The sequence below is a fragment of the Oncorhynchus masou genome, chromosome 25 (assembly GCF_036934945.1).
Source record: "Oncorhynchus masou masou isolate Uvic2021 chromosome 25, UVic_Omas_1.1, whole genome shotgun sequence".
Classification (NCBI taxonomy): domain Eukaryota; kingdom Metazoa; phylum Chordata; class Actinopteri; order Salmoniformes; family Salmonidae; genus Oncorhynchus; species Oncorhynchus masou.
The window spans coordinates 47,550,149-47,574,272 of record NC_088236.1 but is presented as its reverse complement, the minus strand read 5'-3'; the positions used below and the strand labels follow the sequence as shown (position 1 = coordinate 47,574,272).

At 42.1% G+C, this 24,124-nt stretch overlaps 1 protein-coding gene across 1 annotated transcript in view; it reads left to right on the top strand.

Annotated features, from left to right (window-relative positions):
* LOC135514414 (glutamate receptor ionotropic, delta-2-like) overlaps window positions 1-24,124 on the top strand; it is a 557,726-nt gene that overhangs the window by 50,217 nt on the left and 483,385 nt on the right. Inside the window, exon 2 of the mRNA XM_064937891.1 lies at window positions 22,611-22,766. Coding sequence (XP_064793963.1) covers window positions 22,611-22,766 — 156 coding nt within the window. The remainder of the gene's footprint in view (window positions 1-22,610; window positions 22,767-24,124) is intronic.

Sequence of the window (24,124 nt, the reverse complement as noted above, 5' to 3'; positions counted from 1 at the left end):
ATTTGGACTATTTTGTGTATGTCTATTTCATGAAATCCAATATAATAGGAAAAACACCATGGGTGATGAATTCTTTTGCAAGGCACTGTAGTCACGACACACTGAATTATATTTTATGAACTGCGTCAATGTATTTCTGCATCACGCCAAAGCCTTCAAAGTAGGGGTTGAGAAACAGGCTTTTATGGTCATTATTCCAATAATTTACTGATTAATTTGAGGAGAGTGCAAATTTTCTTTCAGGGATTAAAGATTATTCCACTATATAGATTCCCCTTTTCATACTAATGATTGAAAGGTGACTTGTCCAAGCAGGTCCAAGTGTCTGTAATTTAATGGTAATTTAAAATCAATTCAGTCTGCAACGTTCATTATGAGCAACTTTTACCCTACCTGGGTTTGCTGCAAGCATATCAGTTTGTGCAACAGAAGCCACAAACTGCCATCAGGGACCAGTACTGGCATTTACAGTCTATAGATCCACAAACAGATCAGTCCAGATCAAGCTACTTTGCAGCTTATCTGACTTCCCTCTTCTTGCTACCACAGCTTTGTTGCTTTACAGCATCTTCAATTCTCCCTTCGAAGGCAAAAAGCCTGTAAAATACACACCATCCAATTTACTAGACCGGAGTGGAAGTGTTATTTTTTTATCAAATACTTTGTTCTCTGTGTTCTTGCTCCTCTGTATTTGTTATATCATATTTTCAAAGTTTTATTTTTATTTTTTATTATTCCTATAAGCAATAGTATGTACTTTTCTTTATCTCAATTGTCTATTTGAAATTAAAAAATTTGCATTGATACAGTAGTTGGATGTTTTGTAAAGATATTATGTTTGAGACATTTTGATGCAAGAATGTAAGGGGAACAATATAAAATTTCCTCCCAGCTCCAGGGACATAAATCAGCCATCAGGACAACATTGTCATGAGTAAATTGAATTCTGTGCCTTTATGATTTCTTATTGTTTATCCATTAGATTTGATGTTCCAGGTTGAAACGGGGATCCTGGATGAAATGAAAGTCACTCACTCCAAATACTGTATGCGGCAAGAGAGTTCTGCACAGTCCATGAAGCACCAAGCAGTCCAAAGCACAAGGTCGCAGAAATCTAGGGCAGTCCCTCCTCCGGCTCTCTCTGTCCACCACCTTACTATCACCTAATGGTTTCTCCCCCTCAAGACCTTGACACTTCACCCTCCCCCGCTGTCCATTTCTTTCCCCCTCCTCCTCCCTGCTTGGCATGATTGATGACCATGATCCCTTGCTTTTGGGCGGATTATTAACGCTCTGCAGCGGTTTGGATGGTGCGCCATAAATTTCCTTTATGTTGTCATTACTTACGCTGAAGTGCCCGACAATAATGGCTGCACCAGTTGCATGTGCCTTACAGCCTCAGATCAAACTCCATGACTTGTCTGCCGAAGGAAAATAGCAACATTATAGGCATGTTAATAACTAAATATATTCACTGGTGTTATCCAAATCATTCCAAAGGGTAGGTTTAACAAAGCAAATAAAATGTAACCATACCTTTTATAAGTCATATATCATCAGTGATACTATTTAGGCCTATATAGTATTTGCAAAGTCGTGAACAGTTATTGTTTCAGTTCAACCTAGGGTTCAACTAAAAATAGGCAATACATATAGGACTAGGGTTTCAAGCTTTGGTTGATTTGACATGTAATCTTCAAGTTAAAGGTAGACTCAGCAAAATGACGTTGCCACGGCCAGCACCGCAGTTATGGAGATGAGCGAGATGTTCACAGGTTTGCTTCACTGCGTGGTAGCCAGGTCGCCAAAACAGCTGAGAAGTTGAGCTTTGCTATTTAGTCCAATTCTTTAACTTCCAATTGTGTTTGGTTGTCATGCAACCAAATATTGATATTTGAAGGAGATGTATATTCTGCTTGGATAGTTCCATCTGTGCCACCGACTTAGTTAGTCTGGGTTTAAAGGAACTGCACCTGCTGATTTTGGCTTGCTCTTCAAGAAATGCTGGCGGCCATGACAGAAGTGAAACGTGAGTTGACTTGGGGGTGTGGCTTGATGTGGGTGCTTCTTGGGTGTGTCCTTGCCACCACCAAAATACACTCTTCTGTCAGAACCTTGCCCGCAGCTGTTTCCCCCCACTCAATCACAACAAATAAACCTCCTGCAGGTGGAGTTCAATAGCAAGAGGCAGAAGTATGCTCAGTAGCCTACAGAATAATCTGAGAATAATGCAATTGCTGAATTTATGTGGATATTCTAAACTAAGTGTTTTGATAATTTTCAAATGTAGTAACATTGTCATTCCCAGCTGTGACAGATACTTTGCCTATCGGCGTCTTTGTCTACTGGTTATGGGGCTACCTTGGCAAACATGTCAAAGTGGTCATACCTTCTTGTGTGGTGTCCCATATACAACAGGAGTTCCCAGATCCTGGTGCAGAATGCACAGGGTTTCTCCCTCCCCATACTGACTGATACCATTCAAGTCAATAATTTAAAAAAGACAATACAAGTAAAGGTTGTGGCTAGTAACATTTTAATGCCGAGTGCCAGGTCTCTCTCCATTCAGAGACATCAGTATCAAGCCTGTCGGGACTTCATCACATAATCTTGCAAGTGCCGGCACCATAGATGCATTTGCGAATCCTCACATGCTGACCAGACCGGACACGTCGCGTGTGCGAGCGTTGCAAAATACATTTAGAAATCCATGTTATTCAATTATTGCACCCACACTGTTTGCGTTCGCCAAGGAGCGTCTGCGTTGCCAAGTGTTAAATAGAAGTAATTCCTATTTCTGATGCAGATCGCGCTGCAAGTCCTGCCTCTCCCATCTCCTCATTGGTTTATAGAAACAGGTACCCACGTGCCATCTCCTCATTGGTTATACCCACGTGGGTAATTGAAAGACAAACTGTTTTGCAGATCGTCGTGGTAATACTATGAAAGTTTAGCTGCCAATCACCATGTAAGTTCAAAGATGAAAAATCCTGGAAGGAGGAGAGATGACTAGAAACGATTCATTTGACCGTTTTATGTGTGGATTAATTGTCGGAGTACATTGTGCATTTCAGGTAAAATAACAACTCAATGTTTATATCCCAGGACAAATTAGTTAGCAACAGCAAGCTAAATAGGACACATTAACTAGCATGTGCAAGCAAGCTAGCTAAATTGCCATACATGTTTAATGCTTTTCGACCTGTCCCCAAATGAATGTAATTGGTTCAGAGTTTGTTTTTGATATTTTAACTTACATGTCATGATCGCGTTTGGTGTGGGGGGACAAAATAAATGTATGCACGATGGCGCACGCGCGCAGCCGTTTTGGGTTCCGTGATACACAGTCACTGTTCTATTACCAATGGCAGTTAGGATAGATGATATCTGACCCACAAACATATACTATGTTGAAGTCTGAACCGGTCGGACTAAACCTACCTAATTCTGGTCTCCCTATCAATGACCATTGGTGAGCAGGCAAGAGGTGAAGCTGGAGGTAAGGTCTTTGCCAGCTCCCCATTGATGGGGATGGCAGCGTAGATCAGCTCCTGGCCTCTCATCAAAGATACTGGTTGATCACACACAACCACACACAGCACTGATTACGTCAATGGTCGTTATGATTAGCCTGGTGGAATCAAATCAAATTGTCACATGCGCCGAATACAACCTTACAGTGAAATGCTTACTTACGAGCCCCTAACCAACAATGCAGCTTCAAAAAATATGTATTAGAATAAGAGATAAAAGTAACAAGTAATAAAAGAGCAGCAGTGAAATAACAATAGCGAGACTATATGCAGGGGGGTACCGATACAGAGTCAATGTGCAGGGGCACCAGTTAGTTTTGGTAGTATGTACAAGTAGGTAGAGTGATTAAAGTGACTATACCAAGATGGCAACAGAGTAGCAGAGTAGTAGTGTAAAGTGGGAGGGGGCAATGCAAATAGTCTAGTTTGCCATTTGACTAGATGTTCAGGAGTCTTATTGCTTGGGGGTAGAAGCTATTAAGAAGCCTCTTTGACCTAGACTTGGTGCTCCGGTACCGCTTGCCATGCAGTAGCAAAGAGAATAGTCTATGACTAGGGTGACTGGAGTCTTTGACAATTTTTAGGGCCTTCTTCTGACACCATCTGGTACAGAGATTCTGGATGGCAGGAAGCTTGGCCCCAGTGATGTACTGGGCTGTTCGCACTACCCTCTGTAGTGTCTTGCGGTCGGAGGCCAAGCAGTTGCAATATCAGGCAGTGATCCAAACAGTCAGGACTTTTTGAGGATCTGAGGACCCATGTCAAATCTTTTCAGTCTCTTGAGGGGGAATAGATTTTGTCATGCCCTCTTCACGGCTGTCTTGGTGTGCAGGGACCATGTTAGTTTGTTGGTGATGTGGACACCAAGGAACTTGAAGCTCAAAACCTGTTCCACTGCAGCCCCAGGTGTGTGCTCGGATCTCTTTTTCCTGTAGTCCACAATCATCTTCTTTGTCTTGAACATGTTGAGGGAGAGGTTGTTGTCCTGACACCACACTGCCAGGTCTCTGACCTCCTCCTTATAGGGTGTCTCGTCGTTGTCGGTAATCAGGCCTACCACTGTTGTGTCATCGACAAATGTAAATATGGTGTTGGAGTCATGCCTGGCTTTACAGTCATGAGTGAACAGGGAGTACAAGAAAGGACTGAGCACGCACCACTGAGGGGCCTCTTTGTTGAGGATCAGCATGAAGGATGTGTTGGTACCTACCCTTACCACCTGGGGGCGGCCCGTCAGGAAGTCCAGGATCCAGTTGCAGAGGGAAGTGTTTAGTCCCAAGTTCCTTAGCTTATTTATGAGCTTTGAGGTTACTATGGTGTTGAACGCTGAGCTGTAGTCAATGAATAGCATTCTCACGTAGGTGTTCCTTTTGTCCAGGTGGGAAAGGGCAGGTGGAGTGCAATAGAGATTTCATCATCTGTGGATCTGTTGGGGCGGTATGCAAATTGGAGTGGGTCTAGGGTTTCTGGGATCAGGGTGTTGATGTGAGCCATGACCAGCCTTTCAAAGCACTTCATGGCTACAGATGTGAGTGCCAAGGGTTGGTAGTAATTTAGGCAGGTTACCTTAGTGTTCTTGGGCACAGGCACTATGGTGGTTTGCTTAAAACATGTTGGTATTACAGACTTGGACAGAGAAAGGTTGAAAATGTCAGTGAAGACACTTGCCAGTTGGTCAGCGCATGCTCGCAGTATACGTCCTGGTAATCCATCTGGCCCGGCGGCCTTGTGAATGTTGACTTGTTTAAAGGTCTTACTAACATCGGCTGCGGAGAGCGTGATCACACAGTCTTCCAGATCAGACGGTGCACTCATGCATGTTTCAGTGTTATTTGCCTCGAAACGAGCATAGAAGTAGTTTAGCTCATTTGGTAGGCTTGTGTCACTGGCTAGCTCTCGGCTGTGCTTCCCTTTGTGGTCTGTAATGGTTTGCAAGCCCTGCCACATCCGACGAGCGTCAGAGCTGCTGTTGTGCGATTCAATCTTAGTCCTATATTGATGCTTTGCCTGTTTGATGGTTCATCTGAGGGCATAGCGGGATTTCTCATCCGCTGGCACATCTAGCCACTGGAATTTTTGCCCATTCTTCCGGTTTAGAGTCAGATGCCTTTTGGTGAACACCAAATGTGTTTGCTTATTTTTTTCTTGAAGCAATGTCTTTTTTTTTGGACACACTTCCATAAAGCCCAGCTCTGTGTACGGCTTAAAGTGGTCCTATGGACAGATACTCCAATCTCCGCTGTGGAGCTTTGCAGCTCCTTCAGGTGTATCTTTGGTCTCTTTGTGCCCTTGAAAGTGGCAGCTCTTGAAAGTGGCAGCTCTAGCCTTTAGCTCAGTGCGAATGCTGCCTGTAATCCTGTAATCCTGTAATTGCTTGGTGGTGCCCCTTTATTAGTGGTGTTGCAGACACTGAGGCCTTTCAGAACAGATGTATATATACATATATATCATGTGACACTTTAACTACTTAAGGTAATTGATTGCACCAGATCTTATTTGGGGGCTTCATAGCAAAGAGGGTGAATAAATATGCACACAGCCCTTTTCAGTTTTTTTTAATATATATATTTTTAACAAGTCATTTTTTTCATTTCATTTCACCAATTTGGACTATTTTGTGTATGTCCATTTCATGAAATCCAAATAACAATACATTTAAATGACAGGTTGTAATGCAACAAAATAGGAAAAACGCCAAGGGGGATGAATACTTTTGCAAGGCACTGTACGTAAGGCCACTGTAGGGCCGACTTCATCGATGCACTTTTTGATGAAGCCAATGACTGATGTGGTGTACTCCTGAGTGCCATCGGAGGAATCCCGGAACATATTCCAGTTAGTGATAGCAAAACAGTCCTGTAGCTTAGCATCTGCTTCATCTGACCACTTTTTTTATTGATCTAGTTACTGGTGCTTCCTGCTTTAATTTTTGCTTGTAAGCAGGAGTCAGGAGGATGGAATTATGGTCAGATTTGCCAAAAGGAGGGTGAGAGAGAGCTTTGTATGCGTCTCTGTGTGTGAAGTATAGGTGGTCCAGAGTTATTTGTCCTCTGGTTGCACTTTTAACATACTGATAGAAATTTGGTAAAACGGATGTAAGTTTCCCTGCATTAAAGTCCCTGGCTACTAGCAGTGCCGCCTCTGGTTGAGCGTTTTCCTGTTTGCTTTTGGCGGAATACAGCTCATTCAATGCTGTCTTAGTGCCAGCCTCTGACTGTGGTGGTATGGCTGGGGCCACTTAAAACGTCTGCCTTCTTCTCCGGCGCGATCTTACCAAACATGATCACCTGATTGCTCCACCAGGCTAGGTTATGAAGGTGAATTGGGATAAAACTCTAAACTTTTTTTACCTTTGACCGTGTCAAATGTCACCAACCTGACTCAAGTGTCCTCCCTGTTCCATTATTAGGAACGCTAACAACAAGTGAATGTCTGTGTGATGCTGAGGGTCCCCATGTTGGTGTTCTCTATGTTGCACATTCGGTTGCAAACTGGACATCTCTCAAACAACTGCAGAAGACAATTCTCATAAACAATGTACTTCCTCATCTTATGAGGTGGTGTTGACTGGGACGGTATCTGACAGGGTTATACAATAAACAACCAAGTAGTACATTGCATTTTGTTATAAGGAAAGGACTTAGTTTTTTGATAATGCTCTTCACAACCAAAATGACTACTACTTGAATCTGCTTGGCTGGGGAATTAACCTACTAGTTTATCAAACCGGGTATTTTTTAATACGACTTTTCACATAAAACACATTACTGTTATTGTTGAAGCCGTTTGTGTCAACAGGGTCTTGGGTCAAGCTAATTCTAGGTCGTCAGCCACAAAGTCATAAAGGCCCGAGTAACAGGCAAGTCTAGGCAAGTCAGTTAAAAACAAATTCTTATTTTCAATGACGGCCTAGCGGGGAACAGTGGGTTAATTGCCTTGCTCAGGGGCAGAATGATAGATGACAGACCTTGTCAGCTCAGGAATTCGATGCAGCAACCTTTGGTTACTGGCCCAACACTCTAACCACTAGGCTACCTGCCACCTACATTTTACTGGCTACTTGTTTCAGTTTATTTCCCCATCTTTGGGATTGAACTGCAGAGGGTAAACAGTGTGGTATTTGATGGGCGAGAATAGCTCTATGGCCCGTGACACAGTGTTTCCAGGCTTGTGCTGCAAAAAGTCCTGACAGATAAATAGTGCACACTCTTCTCTCTCTTTCTATCCATCCTGGTATTCCATCATTCTGAATTCTCTCCTCTGGCCTATTTCCTCTCTATCGTCCTGAGAGAAAAAGCTCTTATTTCCTGTACGCAACCTTGAACCTGCACACTGATTTGTTGTAACCAGCACGTAGGTAAACATTTTCCATTCTCTGGCATCCTGCTTAAGTAAACCAGATGTGTGGGTGGGTGTGTGTCTGTGTGTGTGTCTGTGTGTGTGTCTGTGTGAGTTTGTGCATGTTTGAAGAACTGTTGAGTGTAAATCCCTTAAATCAGACAGATTAAAGTAGGGGCAGAATATGTAGATGGTGTCGTGGCCTGGGGGTTGCAAGGTAAAACACACTACGAAAAGGAAAGAACACAGAAATAGTCACGTCAATGACAATGCAATTTAGTGCAGTAGTAACACACAGGAGATTGCTTTGTTTATGAAGGTCATATGGCTTAGGTATCGTTTGAATAGCTCGCCATGGCTGAGTGATTTTTTTAAATCATATTTTGAGAATAATCCAATATACAGTATGTTCCTTTGCTGAAAACACAGTTGAGAGATTACCACAGGGGAGGGAGAAAACTGCTCTACGTTCTACGGCATTGTTTTTCAGTCCTGGGCCTTGGGATCCACAGGGTGTGCAGGGTTTTGTACCAGCCCAGTCACACCGGATTCAACTTGTCAAAGACTTGACTAGTTACATAAGGTGTGTTAATTAATGATTGGCTGAAACAAAAGCCTGCACCCCCCGTGGGGTCTGCAGGACCAGAACTAAAGGGCATTGCTATAAGGGCTTTTTAGAATCTCTTCATAGAGAATCATACTGGAATCATCTTTCTCACTGCCATGTCAGATGGGTTGAGAAAGAAACACTCGGGTAATACGTTTCAAGGTATTCCATGTATGCTCTCGGTTTTGGAGAGAGTCTAGGCCAGGAGTGGGCCATCATTTTTTGCTTAAGGGCCACATCAGGATTTCAATTTCTTTTCGGAAAGATTTGTTCCTCAAATGCAATCTTCGGGGCAGAAAAAGGGCAGTTATTTGAAAAACGTATCGGTCCATTGTAATTTCTACACATTTCTACAATTTCTACTTTCTATCTAGTTTCAGACGTTCAATCGTGGCCTGTAGTGTTTTTTTAACCCAAAATTACAAAACACTTCTTTTTTTTTTTACTGAAACCTCACGCGGGCCAGATTGAATGGGCTGTTATCTCTCTCCTGTCTTCCATACGAAATGTGGCACACTCCGCTCGCAGTCCAAAGAGCTTAGACCTCAGATACAGTATAGATGTCGGAGCATGTCTAGATCTGATGGGATGGTACCATAGCTGGCATGAATACATGATCTGTACAATGTGTTTTCCACAAATGTGCCTCTCAGTCGTGTGATCCTTTGAGAAACATTTGAAGAGTTGCATTCATTAGGATATTTCAGAAATACTGCAGTTCACAGTGTTCTCGCTTGGAAGTCGATAAGACAAAGAAAAGGTTAACTATGTGGACCTGTGTCTTCACGGGCACATGGCAGGGGTGTTTCATGACAGAACTAGCCCCGTATGAAAGTGTGCTATGATCTGACTTGCAGCTCTGTAGTATCTCCAGACATCATAAGATTTTGTTCTTAGATTCCCCCCCTCTCAGATGCGATGGTCCAAATAGAGCACAGTGTCCTCAGTAAACCAGGGTGGTACAGAAGAGCATGTGGGCCGCATGGCAAGGCTTTGAAAGCATCGCTAAGCCCAACACGCTCATTATAGACCGTCTGATCACTGTTTTGATGCCAAATATACACACGTGCCATCCTTTGCTGCTTTTGGTGAAGCTAGATCAATATAGTATCTACAGTGAAAACACTGGAACTATTGATATGGCAGGTCAGGACATCTACTTTGTGCATGACAAGTCATTTTTCCAACAGTTGTTTAACTTATAATTCACTATCACAATTCCAGTGGGTCAGAAGTTTACATACACTCAGTTGACTGTGTCTTTAAACAGCTTGGAAAATTCCATAAAAATTATGTCATGGTTTAGAAGCTTCTGATAGGCTAATTGACATAATTTGAGTCAATTGGAGGTGTACCTGTGGATGTATTTCAAGGCCTACCTTAAACTCTTTGCTTGACATCATGGGAAAATCAAAAGAAATCAGCCAAGACCTCAGAAAAGAAAATGTAGACCTCCACAAGTCTGGTTCATCCTCGGGAGCAATTTCCAAGTGCCTGAAGGTACCATGTTCATCTGTACAAACAATAGTACGCAAGTATAAACACCATGGGACCACACAGCCGTCATACTGCTCAGGAAAGAGATGCGTTCTGTCTCCGAGAGATGAACATACTTTGGTGTGAAAAGTGCAAATCAATCCCAGAACAACAGCAAAGGACCTTGTGAAGATGCTGGAGGAAACAGGTACAAGTATCTATATCCACAGTAAAACGAGTCCTATATCGACATAACCTGAAAGGCCGCTCAGCAAAGAAAGAAGCCACTGCTCCTAAACCGCCATAAAATGCCATACTATGGTTTGCAACTGCACATAGGGTCAACGATAGCACTTTTTGGATAAATGTTCTCTGGTCTGATGAAACAAAAATAGAACTGTTTGGTCATAATGACCATCGTTATGTTTGGAGGAAAAAGGGGGAGGCTTGCAAGCCAATGAACACCATCCCAACCGTGAAGCACAGGGGTGGCAGCATCATGTTGTGGAGGTGCTTTGCTGCAAGAGGGACTGGTGCACTTCACAATAAAGATGGCATCATGAGGGCGGAAATTTATGTGGGTATATTGAAGCTATATCTCAAGACATCAATCAGGAAGTTAAAGCTTGGTCACAAATGGGTCTTCTAAATGGACAATGACCCCAAGTATACTTCCAAAGTTGTGGCAGAATGGCTTAAGGACATCAAAATCAAGGTATTGGAGTGGCCATCACAAAGCCCTGACCTCAATCCTATAGATAATTTGTGGGCAGAACTGAAAAAGCGTGTGTGAGCAAGGAGGCCTAAAAACCTGACTCAGTTACACCAGCTCTGTGTAACGGCTGATGGTGGAAGGAGATGAGGACCAAGGTGCAGCGTGGTACGTGTTCATATTATTTATTTGAAACTGAACACTAAATGCAAAAATAACAAAAGGAATAACCGAAACAGTTCTGAAAGGTGAAACAAACACTTAGCAGAAATTAACTACCCACAAAACCTATGTGGGAAAAAGCTCCCTAAGAATGGTTCTCAATCAGAGACAACGATAGACAGCTGCCTCTGATTGAGAACCACATCCGGCCAAACAAAGAAATACAAAACGTAGAACAATGAACATAGAATGCCCACCCTAGTCACACCTGGCCTAAAAACCAAAATAGAGAATAAAAGCCTCTATGACCTATGCGTGACACTCTGTCACGAATGGACCAAAATGGGCCAATATTCACCCAACTTATTGTGGGAAGCTTGTGGAATGCCACCCAAAACATTTGACCCAAGTTAAACAATTTAAAGGCAATGCTACCAAATACTAATGGAGCGTATGTAAACTTCTGACCCACTGGGAATGTGATGAATGAAATAAAAGCTGAAATAAATCATTCTCTCTACTAATTATTCTGACCTTTCACATTCTTAAAATAAAGTGGTGATCCTAACTGACCTAAGACAGGGAAGTTTTACTAGGATTAAATGTCAGGCATTGTGAAACACTGAGTTTAAATGTATTTGGCTAAGGTGTATGTAAACTTCCGGCTTCAACTGTAATTGCTACAGGCAGATGGTCCATTAAAGGATTCTCAATGCAGATTTTCCTGTGTTTCAGCAAACTGCAGTCTTTTTGTGAGGTCCGGTGTGTCGGCTGAGGAACCTGTACAGGGAGAGCATCCAATTGTCTTCCAATGTCACTGCTCGAGATGAGAGTGGAGTACTTATCCAGGCTCTTACAATCGTTCCACACCATTAATGTCTTTCAAATGGAATACTCTCCACTGGATTTTAATCATTCAAGGATCATTCCCTCTTCAAAGGAAAAACATATACATTTGCACAAAAGTTATTCCGGATGTCTGATCTGTACACGAGATTTTCACAGCATCTTTTGTCTCACATCTCTGCATTAAGCTGCATAACCAGCTGTATGAGCCAGAGTCATGGAACACAATTCTTGGTCATCATGGGATGTCCTTTGCTGTCCTTCATAAGACATTCTGACAATTTTTGTAATGAATAATTTAACACATTCGCAGTTGATGTGATAGGCCTGAAGCTTGAAGATGTTACCCTTTAGCATGACCTTTAATATTTGTTCTAGTAAACTGTTGCAGGTTTTCAGCAATGCTTTAGTCTATAGAAAGGTAATATGTTCAACCCACAAGGCTTACAAGGCTTAGACAAGATGGATCAGTTTTGGCATTGCTAAGTAAGGACTCTTTAAAGATGACCAGTATGGGGAGAGACAGAAACAGTTTGTCTGAGAGACACGGCAGCGATCCTTGGTACTCCATTAGACAAAAGACTAGAGTATCCATTTAGTTTTCTAATTAAATGTTTGATTTGAGCGGTTCAGTTTCCTTAATCCTCGTTAATTACCTAATTAGAGTGACTCTGTTTAGGGAGCCAAGACAGCACAGAGAAAATTAATTTTTGTTGTGATGTTTGTTCTCCTTCTCAAAAGGTATGCAAAAACAACGACAAGACCGAACAAGGAACCATTTGTTTTCCTTGGAGAATAGGGTTTAGGGAACTTGGCACCAAGTTCAGCAGGCTCTGGGGTCCTTTGCAATTGAGCAGAGAGGGACCAAGTCCTGAGGAAAGGAGATTCGTAGTGGACAGTACCCAGTGGGACCATGAGCGTGATGTGCTTCTGCACAATTAGTGAAATGACTTCTGCTGTCCAATATTTGGGGAAAATGTTGGAGAATATAAATGTGTGTATCTTTCTCTCAGTAACAAATAGGCACAAGTGTGGACAGAGGAAGGATTTCTTGAGGATTTGTGAGTCATTTGTCATTGAAGTGGAGAGGATATTCAGCCACTGTTGGAGGACAATGGAAGATGATAAATAAGCATTTTTATAATCCAAGTTCCATTGTCCTCCAAGAGTGGCTGCATCCTCTCCAAGATTCTCCTCAAGATTCTTGCAACAGGTGTATGTTTGTGTGTTTGATAAAACTACAGAATTGAATGTACAGACCATTTTTAACACAATGACTTCACCCCACATCAAACTCTTCTCATTTAACTGAAAAGTGTTGGTTGGGGAATATCAAAGCGAACCAAAAAAGAGCTAACCGAAATGACAGTGAGAGCTGAACAGATTGCTAAAGCAGATTGGAATTTTATATGCAATTTCCCAGCTCATATGTGTAGATGACTGCTCTTGAAATCCTCTGAAATGAGGAAATAAATACTGTATCTGGTTATTTTTATGTGTGCTTATCCACATCGTATCATTATCCCATAAATTATTAAAGGGGAATTTAAGAGAACACATTCCATTCTCCCCAATGTGGCTTTGTGTAATGCTTATTAATCTATATTAAGTTTTCTCTGGAAAATGATATGAAGGCTGGCTTATGCTAGGAATGGTAATGCGAGGCTTCTGTGTGGTTTTTGTCACTGACTTGAAATGTCAGTGGGGGTTATAATAGTCTAATAGTCGTTTAATTTTTTCCCCCGAAAATGATTTGGATTGAAGTTACGGGTGGATTCTGTGTCTGTATCTGTAGAATATGTCCACTTACCGCACAACCTCTGTCTAAAAAAAACGACCTTAGGTCGTAGGGCACAGTAGGTCTGACATACAAAAATTGTTTAAGTTAACCCACAAAGACCCATATACACAGTATTCTCTAAGCAAACAAAGAGTGTATTATTGAGACTCATAGGCCTACATACAGTAGAGCTTGGCTCCGTCCTCCAGGCCACCAAGTTTGCTGCAGTGATGAATAAAACAACAGGCTTGGTTTGTTATGTTCTGCTGAGTCGCAGGGTTTTAAAGGAACTAGCTGCTAGCAGACATCTGGGTTGCCACCGCTCCAGACACTCCCAGCTCAACTGTCTCGGCCTGGGTGGGAGCTAGCTCCTCCCCATCTCTGTAAGGTCAGACTGCTCTTGGACGGCCTGCTCCCTGAAAGGCCTCCAGTGCTGATGGAGCACCCTGAGGAATAGACTGTTTGCCTGGGAGGAAATGGCTAGATCTTGTCTACATCAGGTCAGAAAATGACCGGAGTACACCAAGTGGCAGTGTCTAAGTAGGTTTTGAGGCATGGATTTTTTAAATCTCTTACTTTACCCATGTTTTATTGACATGGAGTGGGCACTACTTGGTGTACGGAGGAATTGCTATTTGGGGTATGGGGTAACATACAAATACTACTAGAGGGATATGTTGACTACACTTTTGTAACCTAACCTTTGATTGTCATAGTGAGAGTTTGATATTAGCATAATCTTTCATTCAGACTGCATTGTGGTTATTATTACAGGCATTGTGCATCCTATCTGTGTACTGCTCTCTCTCTCTCCCATTCTCATGCTGTGTGACAACCCCCAGTGATGAGGGCCACGTTGTGTGTTAGCCTTCACAATTGGCTCAGCATTTCATTAGTGTCAAGCACCATAACACTCTGCACTAATTCCCTTCCCACACTCCACTCAGCCGGATGAGCGCGAAACATCTGGAAATATTGACATCGCCATTATCATTGGCGCTCATTAATGATGCTTTCTACACACACTGACCTCTGGAAAGGTGTTAATGGCTATTCAAATAGAGATATTAATTACAGAGTTATGGGTTTTCAACTGACTTCAAGCCCAGTGATTCTAACCCAGCTGACACATTTGGTTCCTTGGAAGTTGTGGGAACGTACATTTTTGGTTTCCCATTGGTTCTTGGAACAAAGCCATAAGTTTCCTGTCTGAGAACGGAATTTAAAATGTTCTGGGCTTGAAAGTTTTCCTGGGAGGTATTGTTAAGACAGAAATGATAGATTATTTAAGGTAATCAAATAACTTTCTGAGAGCATGTTTTAGTAACACTGCTAGCTTAGTTTAACTGTGTTCAACTCCAAGCACAGATAGGACACATGGAAATTCATTTGCTTAGGCATTAATTATGCAAACACATTTTGTTATTTTTTTTATTGTAGCACAGCCTCAATGAGACTATGATCTTCTGCCTCTCTATCCATGGAATTTGTCCACTGCGCCACCAGGATGGAGATAGCATGTCATGTTTTTTTAACTTATACAAAGCTGTTCATTTTGTCTATTCAAACAGACCCCATTTCAAAGGAAACAAGCACTCATTAAGATCAGGTGTGGCCAATTAGTGGATGTGGCCAATACACCTGAACACACTTAACAAGATAGAGGGATAGAGAGAGTTTTGTTGATGCTGAGAATGGAATGTATATGTTTTTTAACCTGTGGAATATATGATGCTGAAGGACTGGAATTCCCACAGAACAACGTTGTTTCTTAAAGTTCTCTAAACAATTTGCAAAAATAACTTTAACGTTTTCTACAGGTTATGCTGAAGTACTAAAATCCCAACCTAAGAAACATATGGTTCTCAGACCGTTATGTGCCAGCTGGGTTTCCTGCACACCTCCCAGTACTTTTTATTTTAATTTTATTTAACCTTTATTTAAGATTTGGGAAGGTTGTATGCAAAACAACCACAGGACAACCACGCTCTCACCAAGCTCTAAGAAACATGGTTCTCAAAATGTTATGTGCTAGGCTTAAGTTGTATATTAACTTTGAGCCTGCTGTGCTGTTTTAGGCAGATTTTAATCAAACACCCCAACACCATCTGAAATGGCATGAAAGCAGTGTGTGTGTGTGTGTGTGTGTGTGTGTGTGTGTGTGTGTGTGTGTGTGTGTGTGTGTGTGTGTGTGTGTGTGTGTGTGTGTGTGGGGCAAGGGGTACACTCCACATGACGCCTGTACCCACCCATATTGTAAAAATCCAGCAAAACCCCAAGCATCTGTGCCTTGATTGATGCTTTGATTGATGTGACATTATCTGTCATTTATTTATTTGATTTGTTGAAATGTGAAATTGTAAATTGATAGTGTCATTTTGAGACTGATTATTTTGATTTATTGTTCCCAAGGGCACCTTGAAAATGAGACCCTGGTCTCAATGGGTTTCCCCTGGTTAAATAAAGGTTAAATATTAAAGGAACCCAATCTAATGGGGAACTCACCTTCCTAGGCCCCATACATCTGAGGCATCCAGTAGCCCCATTTAAGCCCACTTTTATTAAATGTCAGGGAGAAGGTGTCCCCACAGCCGGGGAAGGTGAGGAACAGCCATGGAGAGGCTTTAGATTGGCTCAGCAAAGCCAGGGAGCTGGCTGGCAGCTTTGCTGCCGCGTTAATGATGAAGCCATTTATTTCCATGATAATAATGAAAGTGTGTATTCAGCCAGCAGGAGAAGGGAAAATGGCACATGTGGATTTCACAGTACAAACCATGTCCTCGGGATCATTTCAATTTTTACACAAAGGCGGTAATAGATTTCGCAGAAGCAGATTGCTGATACCCACGTACACGTGGATATTTTTTGTCACTTAGTCCTATCGTAAGATTTAGTCTCCTTCCTGCTGTATGAGAATTGACATGCCTTCTCCTTAGTCTATTTCAGGAACACATAGTTCCCTACTGACAGTGGCTGCTGTGAACTCACTCACCACTGCCCCCACACCATTATATTCCTGCTAGCACAGAGTCACACATAGTGGGGCTCTGTGACAAGCTCTGTGACTCTGCCTGCCTGGTGCAGGGGTGGACACCTAGCCAGTCTCATCAGAGGTAGAAATTGAAGAGGGCTCTGTGTTTGTATGCGGCGGAGCAGTGATGATGAGAGGTGGCTGGGGCCCACCAATGAGACGTGGAGTTATTACTGTGCGTGGCCACGGCTGCCATACGGCGTGATAAACATGGCGGTGTGTTGCCATTTTCTATCACATTCTATCAGACGATTACTGCTCTCCCCTGGGCCTCCCGGAGCCAATTAATCGCCCTTGTCTCCCAGGTGTCAGCTGCCACGTCCTTCTTCCAGACAAGGCATGGGCCGTAAATCTGACCGCCCTCACATGTGCACTCACAGGATTCCCCTAAACACCACCCCTCCATCCACTCCAACCGGCAAAAGCATACTAATTCATCCTCATCATCACCCACGCCGTCTCAATCTTGCTTTTATCATAACAGATCATCATCATGATCCTTCAAATGCTATCAAGGTGGGCGGTTCCATCCCCTCTGTCACTGTTGTCATTGTCATCAACGTGGAAAGGCTCTTCCATTATCATCATTATAGCCAGAACCGCCATGGGGCTGCTCCATCACAATCAGCCCATACTAGGCTGTGGAGACCAGTGTTAGAGAGTGGTATTCTTCTGTATCTTAGTGGGGTATTGCAAGTTGGGTTCAGAGAGAGAAAGAGAGATTGATTCAGTATACAGGTATAGCCTATAAAGGAATGATGTGCAATTAGAGCTAATAACTCTCCTTCTCTGCCACCACTTAAATAACCTTCTGAATCCTGCCTCTGCTTGGACAGCCTGAGAGACGTGTCTTTTCCTATCCAACTGCACAGCTGCCCTAGTAGTCATCTTCTAACTGGTCTGGACACTACAAGGCTGACAAGTCTGTTTCCAAGTCTAACCCTGTCAGGAGAGAACGAGCTTCCTTCACACTCCCTCAATTCTTATTGTAAGGGAAGTCATTCCCGTCCAGACAATTGCTCATTAATGCTAAATGATTTAGTCTAAACACACAGGCTAATTATGCGAGCTCTATTGACGTTGCGAATAATAGTGCTGGAAATTGGAAAAGAGCCTCTATTCTGTTGGGTGATTTGCTGTAGTTAAAAGGGAACTCATGTTGATTCTCTCAGTGTGTATTTAACAATGTGTGCTTTTCATTCAACCGAATAAAGGCCAAACGATAAGTGTCGTTTCATAAAAGGGAAGTCAGCAGGAACCTCCTACTGGAGACGTTATAGGACTAACTGACAAACTGGATGTTCTTCAGGAAACCATAGTAAACAATAGCAACAATATCAGATACATGTTTAAAGCACCTTGGCAGTCAATAGCATTTCCCAAATGAATGTATTCTGCCTCCAATCCAAATAGCTGTTGTGGAAATAGCAATGATCGCATATTGTGCATTTGAGCCCTGTTGCCCTTGGTGCATCGGTGTAAAGCTAGATGCAATGCCTTTATCGTCTCCTCTGATATATGTTGTGACGTTTGCTTTTTCCTCACAATCCAGTTGTCCAAGAGCTGGAGGAGCCATGCTGGAGAAGAGTTTAGAGCAGGAGGAAGGCTGCTTGTAAATCAGCACGCAGTGCTGCCATCCACATCATACCAGTGCAGTCCGCCAGGCCTGCGTCCACACACACACACGTGCACACACAAAAAAATTCTAATCTTCACTTTTTCTCCACTAGAGAGAGCTTGGAGACATTAATCAATGTGACAATGGCCATAATGTGCACAGTGGGGCCTTGACCTTCTACTGTCTTTTGCTATGTGCTATGTGTGAGTTTGCAGCTGCTGGCAGGTTCCAGTGTGCACAGACTAGTATGGTCTACCATCCCTTGATAAAGTATTTGGTCACAGCTCTGAGATCAGGTGTAGAATCACTCATTATTTCCCAGCATGTGGAACATTGGGAGACAAATGAAGAGAGAGATAGCAAATATCATCATTTAACAAGCTCAGTGATTTAAGTTGTGATTGAAGGTCAGTAGAAAGTAAACAAGTTGTTATTATTTATTTATTTTAAATTCAGTGGATTCCAATGCCGACCTTCAAAAGCACATTTGTATGTTTTTGAGACTCTATCCATTGATTACTCATACTATTTTGATGAATCATATTTGATGAATATATATGGATGAGCTCATTCCTAATTCATGTTTCTATGGGTATAAAGGCTCGATGCACTTAATCATCATCAATGGATCATGAATCACTCACCGAAATGAAAACGAATCACAGGTGGAAAGGCCTTAAAATCAACCCCCACAAGTAATTTATTTCCATTAAGATGTTTGAATTATTCTACCCTTTACATACCTGATGGTTTCAGTTAAGGGAATAAACCAGAGCGAGGCGGCCACTTTAGAGGAACATTGAGGGAAAATATTGCCCCCCCCCCCTCTATAGCATTTCACAACGCCACGGGTGCGATATGCAGCTTTAAAGCGTGTTTTGAAGTCTCCACCTTGAGTTTTGTTTCTATGGCAACTCCATTCTGGGGCCCAGATAAAAGAGCTATTATTTTTTTGCGGAGGATTGGAGACAAAGTGAGTACGTTGCTGCTGGTTGGGAGGGAGATTTGTCTTGTCTGACAGAGTTCTTGCAGCGCTTTGAAAGCATTGTCTTTACCAGCCGATTTCACAACCGACCACCAGCTCACATTTGATAGTATATTTAATAGTATATTTACCATACTACTGTACAACCAGTCAGACATAGCACCCCCATCACAGAGGGCTCAATCACATCCTGTAAGGTATCGGTCTAGGCCCCACGCTCTCAAAGGGATAGGTATTCTATTCTTTGATCTATTTCAATCAGACATCTTTGTGGGCTGTTTCTTTCCATTCACACTGAACCACATTTGAGTCGCATCAATAATGCAGCTTAATTAAATAGATGAAGGAATGCGTCTTTTATTTGACCATTTATTCATGCGGCACTGTGTTTTTGTTAGACTTTTCTCGTTCAAATTGCATGGCGTTTAAGACCATGCAAGGAAAACAAGACAACACACCGAACAGTCATACAGTGGATGTATTTTTTTTTTAGGACAGACTGCCACTTCATGTTTGTAAGATAGTGGACTCTACGGTCTTTTCAGGGGTGCCAAGCGTCAGCAGTCAGGTGGACTTCAGGTGCAAAATGGTGGTATTTATTTACAGGTGCAGAAAAGGTCAATAAAGCTGGAACCATTAATATAATTTACATGATGCGTTGGCAAACATTTGACTGACAAAAATATCAAACATAAACTAAATGACTGATACACTGAAGCTGCTGGCTTCAAGCTACCGTTTTCAAACTAGTCAGACCTGTAACTTTGTGTCAATATTTCCTCGCACAGCTGAGTTAGAGAGCCCTGGGACAACACTCGCTCTAGCCCAATAAGCTCTCAGGAAATGGGCAATCAGAACAGGTTAAAAGCCCAACTTCTAACACTGGTATAATCCAATATGCCTCTAAACAGGTATTTCATCAATGAACATATCTCACTATAATCAATAGTTCTGATTTAGGCCAATGGCCACTACATAATTCATTTCAACATATCAGGACACGATCTCATAACACTCAACAAATATTGGGAAAACACCCTTCAACATGGAGCATTACGATTACTGGGCACGTGAACCTGTTGGTTAACTGGCCACGTGAACCTGAAAGTTTTAGAACAGCTACTCATTTAAGGGTTTTTCTTTATTTGTACTATTTTCTACATTGTAGAAAAGTAGTGAAGCCATCAAAACTATGAAATAACACATATGGAATCATGTAGTAACCCAAAAGGTGTTCAACAAATCAAAATATATTTTATATTTGAGATTCTTCAAATAGCCTTGTTGACAGCTTTGCACACTTTTGGCATTCTCTCAACTTCCTGAGGTAGTCACCTGGAATGCATTTCAATTAGTAGGTGTGCCTTGTGGAATTTCTTTCCTTCTTAATGCGTTTGAGCCAATTGGTTGTGTTGTGACAAGATAGGGGGGTATACAGAAGATAGCCCTATTTGGTAAAAGACCAAGTCCATATTATGGCAAGAACAGCTCAAATAAGCAAAGAGAAACACAAAGACATGAAGGTCAGTCAATACGGAACATTTCAAGAACTTTGAAAGTTTCTTCAAGTCCAGTCGCAAAAACCATCAAGCACTTTGATGAAACGGGCTCTCTTGAGGACCTCCACAGGAATGGAAGACACAGAGTTACCTCTGCTGCAGAGGATAAGTTCATTAGAGTTACCAGCCTCAGAAATTGCAGCTCAAATAAATGCTTCACAGAGTTCAAGTAACAGACACATCTCAACATCAACTGTTCAGAGGAGACTGAGTGAATCAGGCCTTCATGGTTGAATTGCTGCAAAGAAACCATTACTAAAGGACACCAATAATAAGAAGAGACTTGCTAGGGCCAAGAAACACGAGCAATGAACATTAGACCGGTGAAAATGTGTTATTTGTTCTGCAGCGAAATGCCATCCCATCTGGTTTGGGCTTAGTGGGACTGTCATTTGTTTTCAACAGGACAATGACCCAACACACGTCCAGGCTGTGTAAGGGCTATTTGACCAAGAAGGAGAATGATGGAATGCTGCATTAGATGACCTGGCCTCCACAATCACCTGACCTCAACCTAATTGAGATGGTTTGGGATGAGTTGGACCGCAGAGTGAAGGAAAAGCAGCCAACAAGTGCTCAGCGTATGTGGAAACTCCTTCAAGACTGTTGGAAAAGCATTCCAGGTGAAGCTGGTTGAAAAATACCAAGAGTGTGCAAAGCTGTCATCAAAGGCAAAGGGTGGCTATTTGAAGTATATAAAACATTTTTTGATTTGATTAACACTTTTTCGATTATTTCATGATTCCATATGTGTTATTTCATAGTTTTGATATCTTTAATAATATTCTAGAATGTAGAAAATGGTAAAAATAAAGAAAAACCTTTTGAATTGGTATGTGTCTAAAAGTTTGACCGGTAGTGTATGTGGACGTCACAGGCGTGTTCGTTCTCCAAACTAGTCCACAAACATCATGCGGTTGTGAGTAGGCCTACAGGCTGGCGATACAATGTACCTTCAATTCTAAATAACCAAACTTAAAGGTCCAATGCAGTCATTTTTATCTCAACATCAAATAATTTCTGGGTAACAATTAAGTGGGCTACCTTACTGTGACTGGTTTAAATAAAAATGGTAAAAGGAAACAGAAATAGCTTCTTAGCAATTTCTCAAGCAAGAATTTTGCTAGGACAGTCTGGGAGTGGTCTGAGTGGAAAAACTGAGCGAGAAGTATGCAATTGAGATTCTTCCAATGTATTTCAAATGATAAATTAACAATCTTAACCTGCGTGTGATTGGACATGTCTAGCAGTAGGACGCTTGAAAATGCCAGTAACATGAACAAACATGATGAAACGTTTTCAAAGTGTTTTTGTTGCTAAATGAGGGGATGGCAATGGGAGTGGAATGTCTAACTTGACGGGTACTCCCCAGTGCACATTGTCCCAAGGACTGACTTTGTCGCTTGACGAGGTTCATAGCATAAGCTACTGCAATCCTCAGGATGTTATCTTGCTGTAATTTTTGTGAAGATCTATGAAGAGGGTGACCAAAAATCACACTGACCCGCAATTGGCCCCAAAATGTGAGCTTAGCTCCGAATTGGTGAGTTTACTGTAAGAATCACCAATCTGCATCATACACACAATCTATTTAAAAATGATGACTATTTGCAGGTCAGCAAAATGCATTTAGCATTGCTTCAGTGAGCAGGTTTAAACAATTACTAGCTCATTTGCTGCAGGCAACAAGCAGAGAGGAAATGCAAGGCCAAAAGAAGATATGCTGTCTCTATTTGGATTCCTGCAGGATGTAGGTGGAATGTTCCTGTATTGTATACACCCATTGACTGTGGCATACCTTACTTATTTCCCAGCAAATGGATTGTTGCTCTATTGATGTTTAGGCACACGTACAGAATAAGGCCCAAGAGACTTTCCTTAGACACGATGATCACTTATCATTCCCCCCCCCCCTCTTGCTCTCTCCTTTGCTCTCCCTCCCTTCTTTCTCTCTTTCCCAAAGGGGCCATCTTTGACGAGTCTGCTAGGAAGGATGACGAGGTGTTCCGCATGGCCGTGGCGGACCTCAACCTCAACAACGAGATCCTGGAGACGGAGAAGATCACCATCTCCGTGGAGTTTGTGGACGGGAACAACCCTTTCCAGGCGGTCCAGGAAGGTAAGGCCTTGCCCTGCCCTCCCCCTCACCCTGCAGTCACCACAACCACCACCAGCAGTCCATCTCACACTCAGCGAGGCCAGAGGAGTGGCTGACAAAGTCCGTTACCCCCCCCCCCCGACGACTCTGCATGGTTTTTCTGTGGATATGCTTCAGCCATCTGAACTGAAAATACCTCAATTTTCAGACCGAAACCTTGATCAATGACACACTGAACTGAATAGCACTATATTAGGTTTTGAAGGTGTTCCCCAGAAAATGAAGAAAAGGTTTGGGTTTTGGAAATTTCTTTTACTGTTACAGTAGTAGCACCCTTCTGAAAATGGTGTCTGTTGGATTCCCACTGTACTTTACCAGTGATACTCTCGGTCACTGTTGATATGCACTCTAGGATTGGGAAGATTGTCATTTTTTATTAAAAGGCTCGTTATTTTTGGTTGATATTCTTCCAATATTTCTGAAATGTGTTTCAATACTGCCATTACCTGAAACGCTGCTAACAATTAATTAAGCTGGTAACGTCGATGGCATTTGTCTCGGGAGATATCTGATAAAAATGCAGAGACGTGTGGCACAAAATATAAATGAACTCATCTAGCATAATTCCATGATTTAATTAACTGATAATTGATAACAAAAAATACAATTCAGACCAAAACCTGTGTTCGACTGAACAGACCTCAACTAAAAGAGTCATATTTCCCTGGGTTTTAAATAGGTCCTTTCGGTTCATTCTGACATCAAAGAACCCCTACTATAACAAGCTCCTAGCATCATGTCATATTGTCGCTGGTAGCTACTCTGCCCTTTTAGATCCCTAGTCTGGGAAGTCTGAACACAAGGAGAAGTCTGGTTGGAACCTGTTTAGCTAATGGACACTGGTTATTTGTGGATGGTGGCAGATGTACAGTCTAGTGCAGTCTAAGAGCCTAATAGATATTCCCACTGGTGCTTTTGTTAAGCCTCTCTGGAGCATCTATACCTTAGATGCTCTCTTGTCTTTGAAGTCTCATTGTGAGTAGTGCTATTACTGAATACATTACATGTGTTCTGGCTGAATGATGGTGGTGGGTCTGCTGGAAGCATCTTTTGTTACTGGTTTCGAAACACCTTTTAATCTGTCGCTCTTTGAACAACAACAATTTGCTTTTGTTAATTAAAAAGGGTTCTTAATTCATTCCTTAGTGATATAGTATTATAGTGATTGTATTTAGTGATATATTATCAGAACACACTTTTTTTTGGGTCGATGCATTGATGTGAAGAAAACATATTACAGGACTATGCTCGGTCTTAATTTCGAATAATTGTTCTCCACCTCTGCTCATTCATAAACAAATACCTGTGCCCAGAAAATA